Here is a 12,559-nt window from a genome sequence, read left to right on the forward strand (position 1 = left end):
TCCAATGTAGCTGAGCAGCAGCTTGATTCCCACCAGTTTTGGCAAATAGCAAACAGGATCCTGAACAGAAGCCCAAACTCTTTGCCAAAAACTTTGCAACTAATTCTACCCTATGCGACCAAGGCTGTCAGCCCCCCCCCCTACAAATATCTGTGCATGATGTTGCCAAGCTAATCAAAAAACATTGTTTCCAGTAAAGCAACTGGTCCTGACGGCATTCCAATTATAGTGCTGGAAAAGCTTCAATCAGAACTAACTCCCATACTTACAGAGCTGTTTAAGCATTGTCTTAATGAGAATTGCTTCTCAACACCCTGAAAAACCTCATCAGTATGCCCTATTCAAGTGATCAGTCATCTCCCTCTCAGTGCAGGCCATTAATTTTAATGAGTCTAAAACCAAGCTTCTATCATTATATCAACACTCTGATTCCCATCTGGCATCAATTGAAATGAATGGCTCTTTGGGGAGACTCCTGATCTTTACTCCTGATCTGAAATGGAACACATACATCAAATCTGTTGCCAAGGTAACTGGAAAAATGGTGGGATCCTTCTATCACTCCAGTATATATCTCACTGCTAATACAATTCTCTACCTATATAAGAGCCAAGTACTTCCAAGGATGGAGTACTATTGCCACATGTGGGCAAGAGCTGCTCGAAAGACCTTATCCTACCTGGACAGAGTTCAAAATAGACTTTGAAGGCCTTTTTTCTTCCCGACAACCTAACTTTTCCACAGAAGAAACGTTGCGAGGCTGTTTTTGCCTTATCGTTATTTTCATGGAAAGTGCTCATCTGAGCTCTAATCTATGCCCCCCCCTCGTTAATGTTTCATGAGAAACATTCGTCTAGCTAAAAACACTATCAATAATTTCCCCCACTCTTTATATGTACCTAAACTTAGATTCCATGAACAAAGCTTCTTTCTTAGAACTGCACACCTGTGGAACTCTCTCCTATTTGCCTGCTTTCCAGCTGACTACAATTTGGTCATCTTCAAGTCTGACATAAACAAATTCTTGATGAGCCATCCCCTGAAGTAATCCAATTTATCAAATTTCCACTACTGGTGACTCCCATGTACAAAAAAATATATATATATAAAGTTATAAAGTAGCATGGGTTGCTTCTTATTGATTTATGCATTTTTTTTTTCAGATAAGATTGTAATTCCGGATCGATCCCGGACAATTGCCAATTCCATTTGATTCAGAAACTGGATAACTTTTTGATTACAATCTGATCGTCACTCCATGTAATCCACAGTGATCTCACTCAGACAGAATTTTCATTGATCCTGTGTGATGTCACAACCAAAACAAAAACGGCTGTCTAGACAGGATTTGCAGTGATCTGATAGACCGAAATATCTTGAAGTAGAAGAATCTCCAAAAATAAAAGCAAAACCATACAAAAAACTACTAAATTTTGCAATTGGTGAAACCAAATAGGAAAATCATATAAAAAAAAAAAAAAATTTATTGGACTTAAGGAGTCGGAGTCAGATAAAAAAATTCCAACTCCTAGTACTCTTCGAAATCTGACTTTGACTACAGCTAAAACCTGCAACTTCGACTCCGCAACCCTGAATACATCAGTTGTGTTATTAACTAATACAAATTAAACTAAATATTGTTTGTTAGAATAAGGCTAGAGCTATTGGCCTTGCTTTTTTTTTTTAATATTTATGGACGACCATAGTGTGAGTGGTTGAAATAAAATTCAAAGCAGATTCAAATGCAATTTTAACAATCGGGTTTATGTAAATGTGCACTAGACTGTTGCATGTTTAGTTGCAATGCACGTAAATCAGACTTGTTGTGATTGAGAACTGTAAGCACACATTTCTAAAAAAATCATATACCAAAATATTGGACATTCCAGATTTTCTATAAAAGCAAATTAATAAATACAGGGTGACCCAAAAAAACAAAACCTAAATGGAGGCAATCTAGAACATATGTTGTAGAACGGAGAAAAAAAGGCCAAATACCCTTGTGTATTGATGTGATATTTCGAATATAATAAACTAGTTATGACCAAAGTTTCATTTCATTTGGACAAAACACTAAGAAACTGGGCCTAATTATAGTTGGGACCCGGATTTTTTTGGGTCACCCTGTATAAAAGTGAATTAATTTTTTTCTTTTTCCAGGTTTCACTGGCAAGAAATGCGACATTGATATTGATGAATGCAGTAGTAACCCCTGTATGTTTGGTACTTGTTTGGATCAACAAAACAGTTACAAATGTCAATGTGAACCAGGTAAGTTGGAGACCGCTTAGTTTGTAACGCTGTTGGAGACCGCTTAGTTTGTAACGCTGTTGGAGACCGCTTAGTTTGTAACGCTGTTGGAGACCGCTTAGTTTGTAACGCTGTTGGAGACCGCTTAGTTTGTAACGCTGTTGGAGACCGCTTAGTTTGTAACGCTGTTGGAGACCGCTTAGTTTGTAACGCTGTTGGAGACCGCTTAGTTTGTAACGCTGTTGGAGACCGCTTAGTTTGTAACAAGTTGAAGGTTGTTTAAGGATGACCCAAATGATGTATACTTAGTGTTCAGGAGAGATGGAGACAATCTCAATTTTTTTTTGGGGGGGGGGACACTAAACTAACAGACAATGAATGTACAATATCTTTTTCTATATTAACTTAAGTATGTGTATATGTTTATATATTTGTACGTACAGGGTTTACTCCTAAACTAATGAACTCATTATGAATTTTGGAACATGCGCATTCATAATTAAATAGCAATTAATAGATATTTCCCAAATTTCAGTTTCATAGGAGTATTTTAAATAGTTTGTAAATCTAAAATGCTTGTAATTTTCTATATTCAAATAGTTCAGATTTGCATTAAATTTGATCCATATTCATTAGACACCAATTAAACACGATTCTTTGAATTTAAATTTCTTAAAACTCCTTAAGCTGGATTTTGGTCATAATTGGAATAAAGATTCTAGATATAAGATTTCGTACAATTACGTCTTTGTAAGTGGACATGAAATTTTTGTTCAAGGAATTAATTTTACCTGTCCTGGGATGGGTATTCTACACACACACACACACACACACACACACACACACACACACACACACGTGTGTGATGCTCATCTAGCAACATATTGTGATTCGACAAGCAATTTCCACGACATTGCTGCGAACTCTATTTCATCATCTCTTCTTTTTGGTGTTTTTCTTTAAGGTCATCTTTTTTGTCTTGTAGGATACACAGGCAAAACCTGTTCCCAAAATGTCGATGATTGTGCTGGTGTCAATTGTAGAAATGGTTCCTGTCAGGACGGAGTGCATTCGTACACATGCAAATGTGATAAAGGTTACACAGGCAAACACTGCGAGACGGAAATCAATGAATGTGACAGCAATCCTTGTCAACATGGAGGCACATGTATGAACATAAAGGACATGTATGAATGTCGGTGTCCACAAGGAACTTTTGGTAAGTTGCATTTGCTTCTTTATTTCTCTTGTTTTTTATGGGCAAAGATCTGTCCAACAGACAGAAAAACAAGAAACAAGAAATGTAAATAAAAATATCATCCCCTCCCAAAAAACAAAACAAAAAAAAAACAAATGAAATACACCTGACTTCTCTACGTATTTCTCTCGTTTTTATTTTTGGGCTTCTTTCTCTTCACACACTCAGGTCTACATGCATGGTCTACAGTGCCACACTGGAAATTTATCTTTTTTTCAGCCTACAATTAATTACTCGCATCTCTGTATTTTTTTAATATCAACAAGTTCAACCATTTCTGTAATACATGGCAAAAATCTTAAAATGCTTTCTTTTTTCTCCAGGACACAACTGTGAAAACAATGAAAACGAATGTGCTACAAATCCATGTCGTAATGGTGGCACTTGCATTGATGGCATCGGTAAATATGAATGTCGATGTCTGGCGGGATACACAGGTGAGTGGTCCACTTTGATCCATCTCTTCTCATAGACATCTCATAACTTTCAGTTCAATTGTTGAAAAAAAAAAAAAGGATTGTTTTGGAATCTTTGAAAGAATACGCTTATAATGTCTCGAAATATGTACTCACATTTGAATGATGCTTTATTCATGAACATACAGTTAAATGGAATAGCTTTGAATACAGAAGCAAAATTTAATTGAAGAATCATGTTTGCAAATGTTCAAATGTACACTTTTCATCAGCATGAGTAACACCCCTATCTGCCCAAAATCTTATTACAACAGTTCGTAATTTAAAAGTCTATTTGAAAAGAAAGACTTCAGTGCATTTAATAACCTGATATCGACCACATAACCCCAGTGAAATGTATTTCCTGAATTCCAGATCGGTTCTGCTACTGAGAAGATAGATATCTGCACTCATCTAACTTAAATTTATCCATAAGTAAAAAAAAACATTTCTCAAAAATAAAGAGGTCTCTATATGAGATGCATAGATATTCAAATATTCTATTTCTTTTTATGGTGACTTAATAAAGAATTAGGAATATCAATTTTTCTCTCACTTATTGCTCACTAAACTGTTATAGTATATCTTTCTTGTTGTCGCTTGGTCTTATTAGATTTCAGAACAAGAATTCATCTAGTCTGGTGTAGTAGCCAGCTTAGCACTGTTACCATAGGCAACATCACTCGGAGAAGGTGCGCTAATCATTGTATAATGCAGTGTAGAGTAGCTATACAAAAGGGGTTTTTATTTTGGCTTCAAATGAATATTTGGTCAGGGTTACTTGTAGGATGAAGTATTCTCATGCCAGATTGTCCTGACAAACTCCGCTACAGAGTGACCAAAGACCCGTTAGGATGGTATCAAGTAGGCATTCAAGTTTTCTCCTTTCCATTGTTATATCCTGTTATGTGCATATTAATAATAATAATGTTATATCCTGTTATGTGCATATTAATAATAATATTATTAATAATGAGCTGAGGTTTTGCCTCTCCCACTTGGTGGGGCAACAAATCTACACAAAAATTGACATTTCAGGAATGCAACTGAACTTGTCCAAATTTTGTCTTTAAAAAATAAATTTTCTTTTTTTTTAGGTACTTTATGCGATGTGGATATAGATGAGTGTGCTTCAAATCCTTGTGAACATGGTGGCACATGTACTGACATGATCAATGGCTTCAGATGTCAATGTCCGCTTGGATACCATGATAAACTCTGCAAGTCAAATATCAATGAATGTTACAACAATCCATGCGTCAATGGTGGATCTTGTGTTGATGGTGTCAATCGGTAAGTGAACAGTGTTGCCAAATTTTTAGTTTTGCAGATAGAAGCATTAGTAGAGCAGAAGAGATGCCTTTAGCAATACTCTGGAGGCATCCACAGTTTCTTATACAGAAATTCTTTTGAGGTTTTCTTAAAAAAAAAATGTGCTAATATTTTGGGAGTATATTTTCCATGTGTTCTGTTAAATTTTTTAAGGAAATCCTGGCTATGTATCACTTTTTTTATACTCCTGGTCACATGGATGTGAGTGATGAGTCGGCTGAAATAAATCTTCCACAGTTTCATATTAAAACTAGCAGTTCAGCCCGGCTTTGCTTGGGCCCTATGTACTGTTCATAACTTGTCTTACGTATGAATACACTTTGTTAGATTTCAAATGTTTAGACCAAAATTTGTCTGAGTAATTTTGTAGAGACCGCAGAGGTCAGTTTTTTTAAACTATGACCCCAATTTTGATCCCTTAACATTTATTATTTTGATCTCAAATCAAAATAAAGTTTGAGCCATGTTCAAGTTACCTACATCTAAAATTTCAAGTCTTTAGACCCAAAATTGCAGAGGAATTTGGTAGAATCTGCAATAATTGTGAAAGGAGAGCAGCTTAGTCTTATTAGCATTAAATGTCACCATCCATTTACGTCCCCATTCCACTACAATCTGGAGGTCATTTTCTAAGGATTCAGCCATTGTCTTGGATTTGTGTACATCCATTCTTCCCTCATGTATTTTAAAGAGCATTGTATCATCAGCAAATATATCCATCTCGCACATATTATGAGGGAGGTCATTGATGCATATCAGGAATAATAGTGGTCCAAGAATCAACCACTGAGGCACTTTTGCATTTATGTTATGCTGCTTGGATGAACATCCATCAATGACATCTAAGAAGGATCTAACTATATTTAGTATTCATCCAGTTATACCACATGATTAAATTTTCATTAGCAACCCTTTATGCCTGGCTTCATCTGCTTTATCCAGTGCATGGATGACTGTTAAAATATCTACAGTAGAACGGCATTGCCTAAATCTGTACTGTTTGTCAGAAAGATTAGCTTTTGCAAGGTGGTGGACGAGTGTTTGATTTATTAGCGTCTCAAAGATTTTAGCAAAGAGGGGGAGGAGGAGACTGATAGAGCAATAATTGAGAGGGTGGGTCCTTACGCCAGAATTCTTGTACACTGGTACCACAGAGGCCATCTTCCAGCTATTAGGGAAGTAGTATTCAGCAAGGTATTTGTTGTAGAGTTTGGAAAGTACAAGGGTTAGCTCATCTGAGCATTTCTTAATTAGTATAGCAGGGATGAGATCAGGCCTACACGCCTTGGAGGTGTCCAAGTTTTTTATGATATCGTGGACATGAAAAGGGGCGAGTTTCAGATCCTCAATTGTGGCTTCTGTCTGCATAGGGGAATTTGGGAGGGTGTTGTTTGCTGGGTCTAGGGTGCAGTTGCCAAGCAAACAGTTCTGGCTTTTCGGTTGCTATGCATGCAACTTTCTTGTTGGATAGTGGGGAAATTACTGATTGCCCTTTATTCACTACACTATTATAAATTTTCCAGGAATCACAAGTTCCTATATTCTGCAATTTTTATGCATTGTCTGGTTATTTCAGCATGCCTTCTTTTGACTTTGGCTATTACTGTCTTACAATGATTTCTAGCATCTATAAATTTTTGACAATTTGCATTTGATTTATGACGTACGACACGGTGGAATGCATGCTGTCTTTGGCAGCTGCACAATCTGTAGTAAACCATGAGGGTGAGTGGGTCTTTCTATAAAACTTCCGTGTGCTTCAGTGCTTGCTTTGCACCATTCAGTTGTCTCATTGGCACACTGTTCAGCAGGGAGAGAGAAGATATTGGTCCATGAGACATCTATGTTCTCAGATGGCTACTCAGTCAGTCCTTTTGTAGTGCCTTGTTTTGAGCAATAGCTTCTCACCTTGGGGTTGGGATTTAAGTGTGATGTCAACTGATACTACTAGGTGGTTTGCGTTTCCGAGTAGACTGGGCATTAGTTGCACAATTCTCAGGTACTGTGGTATGGAATAGGTCTGAAAGTAGCAATACAATAACGTTCAGCGCTGGATAAGGCACATCAGTAATACGTACATTTCTCTTCCGCCATCAAAATAAAACTTAACTGGATTTACAATAAAATTTACTTGAATATGGTATTTTAATATTTTTTATTGTGTATTTGAAGAAATCGCTATTTAAATCCGACTATTCATGACGAAACCTGTCAGCATACCATGCCCACTGGCGGTAGATAATTTTTTGTAAATAAGCAGTTGGGATGTGTTCACATAAATACTCGAAGCGGAAGTTGTACCCGTCGACGACGTTTTTAGTTGTTTTAACTAATCAGAGAAAAGAATTGTTTTTGCTATGGAATTTGAACACAGCACTTACATCTTTCTTGTCAAAATTTTTTCTATTTTAGTTTATTTTTTTTTATTTAAAAATTTTTTTTTTACCATTTTAGCATCTTTAAAACATCAGAGAACCGATTCCTGATGCTAACACTTAATTTACTTATGCATATTTTTATTTTCTGGGGAGAGGGCATCCTACCAGATTCCAGGCTATTTCAGACACTCCAACTAAGAGATCATTTTAGGATTCTAACAGTCCCTTTAAATGCACTTGTTTGGATCTCGCATGCATTTGGTTCAGCAGGCATATTCACCATGTAGTTTTTTTCTTAATTCTTTTTCATGAACTCAGTAGCTCCTATGCTTACTGGAATAAAGATCTTCCTGGGATTCTAATTTGTCTTCTTCCTCTCAGCTCTGCTTAAGCTAGTATCATTAAGTACACTAACTTCAACTAGGGTTGTTACTCTTCCATTATCCCATATCACTGTCAGGTTTAATAGCTCCGTTTCTAAGTATGTCACTCTAAGAACTGCATAATCATAGTGGATTTTCAACATTTCTTCCTGGAATATGTTCTCAGGACTTGCTGCTACACTAGATGTTCAATTTTATTTTTACAGATAGTCCAGTGGAGATATTTGTACACTCCATTGTGTTGCATTATGTAGTAGCTGTCCTCCAGCAAGACTTTAAAACCGAATGTCACGTTGCTCACACTCTCTACTTCTGTGTGGCAAGACCTACACGTGGCTTTGCTAAAACCATTAATTTTCTTAAAAGCCTTATCTTGAGCAATCAATATCATACTATCCTGATCACAGTGGCACAATCCTCTTTTGAATTAGAACTTTCCTCCTGTATCTTATGATAGCTCTTGAAGAAAATATTTGAAACTTTTGTTGGTCCATTCTTCCAGTTTTCTGCTATTGAAAGTCTTGGTGTATTTCTGGTATTGTTCGCTATTTCATTTGCATTTTTTTGTTTTGTAAAACAGTTACCACATTAATCTAAAATGTATTTATGCAATATTTGTCTTTAAATCTTTCTTATTGTAACAGATACGATTGCACTTGTCCATCTGGTTATACTGGTCAAAATTGTGAACTGGATGTTCTTGAATGTGCTTCTAATCCATGTCAACATGGCGGCACTTGTAAGGAGCGTCATGATTCTTATGCATGCCAATGTCCACCTGGATACACTGGTAAGATTGTATTTTCTCATCTTTTCTTTTCTCATCTCCTCTTTTCTCATCTCATCTTTTCTCATCTCATCTTTTCTCATCTCATCTTTTCTTTTCTCTTCTTTTCTCATCTTTTCTTTTCTCATCTTTTCTTTTCTCATCTTTTCTTTTCTCATCTCATCTTTTCTCATCTCATCTTTTCTTTTCTCATCTTTTCTTTTCTCATCTTTTCTTTTCTCATCTTTTCTTTTCTCATCTTTTCTTTTCTCATCTTGCTTTATTCCTGTTGCTCACATCTTTTGTGATAAAAATCTTCTCTTTGTTATTTTTAAGTTGCTGAAAAAGATTTCTATTTTTTTTTTTTTTTTTTTTTTTTATAGCAGATGCAATTCATTTGATATTTTTAATTTAGTTGTAAGAAATTTTAGGTTTTTCCTCAATCTTTTCCTTAATATGAAAACTAAATTGAAGTAAATATGATGTAATGGAAATAATCTTTGTGTTCTAATATTAAAATTTTTTTAATTAAATTTTATAACCTAAACTCTAAAATGTTTTTCTAGAAAAATATCAACTGTGAAGTTTCAACTTTTTTATATTCATAGAAATACTTAAAAAAAAAAAAAAAAAAAAAAAAAAAATTCCCATCCGGTTAGGGTAAAATTAATTCCCAGAACATCTTGCGCCATATTTGTTTTCTTATGAAGATTAAATCAACAGTACTAAACCTTATGTTTAGAATCCTTATTCCAATTTTGATAAAAATCCATTTTATGATTTTGATTTTAGAAAATGTTTTTCAAGTATTCCATAAAAACTGAAATTTGGGGAATAATTATTAATTGATGTCCAATACCCATTACTAAAATTTCACAAAAAATTGCAGGATCTGAATTTTCGCAAAGGACTTGCAACTAATTTTACCCTTTTTGCATAAACTAAAAGCAAATATAACCTCTTCCTTCTCCTAACAGCTGTACTTCATAATGATTGGTTAATCGTTTAAGAGTAAAACTTGTACATATAAATATATAAGCATATGTATACATACTTTTTATGAATAGAGTATTGCTAAATTCATTGACATAATAAATTATATTTTTTATAGTAATGAAAATTTTATAATTTTCACATTGGAATATATATATATATATATATATATATATATATATATAAAAGAATGTTACATTTTTAAAACAGATTTGAATGTTATGGAATCTCTTGAAAAAAAAAGATGTTAACTTTAATATTGTGGCACAAATTTGTGTCATTAAAAATCTGATTTTAGTTTTCATTTTTAATATTCAAACTATGACTTGTTCACATATTTTTTAACACGATTCAAAGCTGTTTTTATTTTTTTCTCCTTTTTTTCCAGGGGTAAACTGTCAAATTGATATTGATGAATGCCTGAGCAACCCTTGTATCCATGGTAAATGCACAAATGAACTGAACAGGTACAAATGTTATTGTGATGAACCGTACAATGGAACCAACTGTGAGACCAAACTAGCCCCTTGTCAGTCGAACCCATGTGTCCATGGCACATGCAAACCCATCAATCGATACAAGGATTATCAGTGTGACTGTCCGATTGGTTTTGAAGGTGAATAAACTAGTTTATTGATTTAAGAATTGGAATTGATTTCCAACTTGTGAATTGGTTGCAATCATTTTTTGTGTGTTGACATTAATCCAAAAAGGGCGAATATGCCATAAACCAATAAGTGCAAAATAAACCCAACATTTAAAGAGTGTATGTATATGAGGATGATTCCGAAAGTAAACGATGCTATTTTTTAACTTAAAAAGTCAAAGGGCTATAATCACCTGCTTTTCTTGAACGACCTCGAGTTGTATGCCAAATCAGACATTGCCTTAAGTCGACTGTTATAGGTTGTACATACATTCTGCAGAGGTATGGGAATGAAGTTTGGTTTCGATAAATTTGCCAAGTGCTCCATCAGAGCTAGAAAGAAGGTCGAAATGAAAAACATGCAGCGTGATGAAGATAGTAACATCAAGAATGTAGAAGAGCAGGAAAAATAAAAAAAATAAAAATATTTTGGCATAGAAAAGAATGATTCAATTCAGCATGCCAAAATGAGAGAACAAAAATTGGAAGTGAATATAAATTGTCATGTGAGGAAAATCTATAAAAAAAAATTGGAAGTGAATATAAATTGTTATGTAAGGAAAATCTATAAAAAAATTGGAAGTGAATATAAATTGTCATGTAAGGAAAATCTATAAAAAAAATTGGAAGTGAATATAAATTGTCATGTAAGGAAAATCTATAAAAAAAAATTGGAAGTGAATATAAATTGTCATGTAAGGAAAATCTATAAAAAAAAATTGGAAGTGAATATAAATTGTCATGTAAGGAAAATCTATAAAAAAAAATTGGAAGTGAATATAAATTGTCATGTAAGGAAAATCTATAAAAAAAAATTGGAAGTGAATATAAATTGTCATGTAAGGAAAATCTATAAAAAAAATTGGAAGTGAATATAAATTGTCATGTAAGGAAAATCTATAAAAAAAAATTGGAAGTGAATATAAATTGTCATGTAAGGAAAATCTATAAAAAAAAATTGGCAGTGAATATAAATTGTCATGTAAGGAAAATCTATAAAAAAAAAATTGGAAGTGAATATAAATTGTCATGTAAGGAAAATCTATAAAAAAAAAATTGGAAGTGAATATAAATTGTTATGTAAGGAAAATCTATAAAAAAAAATTGGAAGTGAATATAAATTGTTATGTAAGGAAAATCTATAAAAAAAATTGGAAGTGAATATAAATTGTTATGTAAGGAAAATCTATAAAAAAAAAATTGGAAGTGAATATAAATTGTCATGTAAGGAAAATCTATAAAAAAAATTGGAAGTGAATATAAATTGTTATGTAAGGAAAATCTATAAAAAAAAATTGGAAGTGAATATAAATTGTTATGTAAGGAAAATCTATAAAAAAATTGGAAGTGAATGTAAATTGTCATGTAAGGAAAATCTATAAAAAAAATTAGAAGTGAATATAAATTGTCATGTAAGGAAAATCTATAAAAAAAATTGGAAGTGAATATAAATTGTTATGTAAGGAAAATCTATAAAAAAAATTGGAAGTGAATATAAATTGTTATGTAAGGAAAATCTATAAAAAAATTGGAAGTGAATATAAATTGTTATGTAAGGAAAATCTATAAAAAAATTGGAAGTGAATATAAATTGTTATGTAAGGAAAATCTATAAAAAAATATTGGAAGTGAATATAAATTGTCATGTAAGGAAAATCTATAAAAAAAAATTGGCAGTGAATATAAATTGTCATGTGAGGAAAATCTATAAAAAAAAATTGGAAGTGAATATAAATTGTCATGTAAGGAAAATCTATAAAAAAAAATTGGAAGTGAATATAAATTGTCATGTAAGGAAAATCTATAAAAAAAAATTGGCAGTGAATATAAATTGTTATGTAAGGAAAATCTATAAAAAATATTGGAAGTGAATATAAATTGTCATATAAGGAAAATCTATAAAAAAAATTGGCAGTGAATATAAATTGTCGTGTAAGGAAAATCTATAAAAAAAATTGGAAGTGAATATAAATTGTTATGTAAGGAAAATCTATAAAAAATATTGGAAGTGAATATAAATTGTTATGTAAGGAAAATCTATAAAAAAAAATTGGCAGTGAATATAAATTGTTATGTAAGGAAAATCTATAAAAAATAT

General features: G+C 33.0%; 1 protein-coding gene across 3 annotated transcripts in view; it reads left to right on the forward strand.

The window, feature by feature from the left end:
• The window catches only part of LOC145247896 (uncharacterized), a 341,390-nt gene that overhangs the window by 293,048 nt on the left and 35,783 nt on the right, over positions 1-12,559 (forward strand). For all 3 annotated transcript variants that reach the window (XM_080109515.1, XM_080109516.1, XM_080109517.1), the window contains 6 exons: positions 2,161-2,271; positions 3,236-3,469; positions 3,832-3,945; positions 5,061-5,256; positions 8,701-8,846; positions 10,204-10,431. In XM_080109515.1, the coding sequence (XP_079965641.1) occupies positions 2,161-2,271; positions 3,236-3,469; positions 3,832-3,945; positions 5,061-5,256; positions 8,701-8,846; positions 10,204-10,431 (1,029 nt within the window). The remainder of the gene's footprint in view (positions 1-2,160; positions 2,272-3,235; positions 3,470-3,831; positions 3,946-5,060; positions 5,257-8,700; positions 8,847-10,203; positions 10,432-12,559) is intronic.

Source organism: Euprymna scolopes, chromosome 26, assembly GCF_053919585.1.
Source record: "Euprymna scolopes isolate OS-2025 chromosome 26, ASM5391958v1, whole genome shotgun sequence".
Taxonomy (NCBI): Eukaryota; Metazoa; Mollusca; class Cephalopoda; order Sepiida; family Sepiolidae; genus Euprymna; species Euprymna scolopes.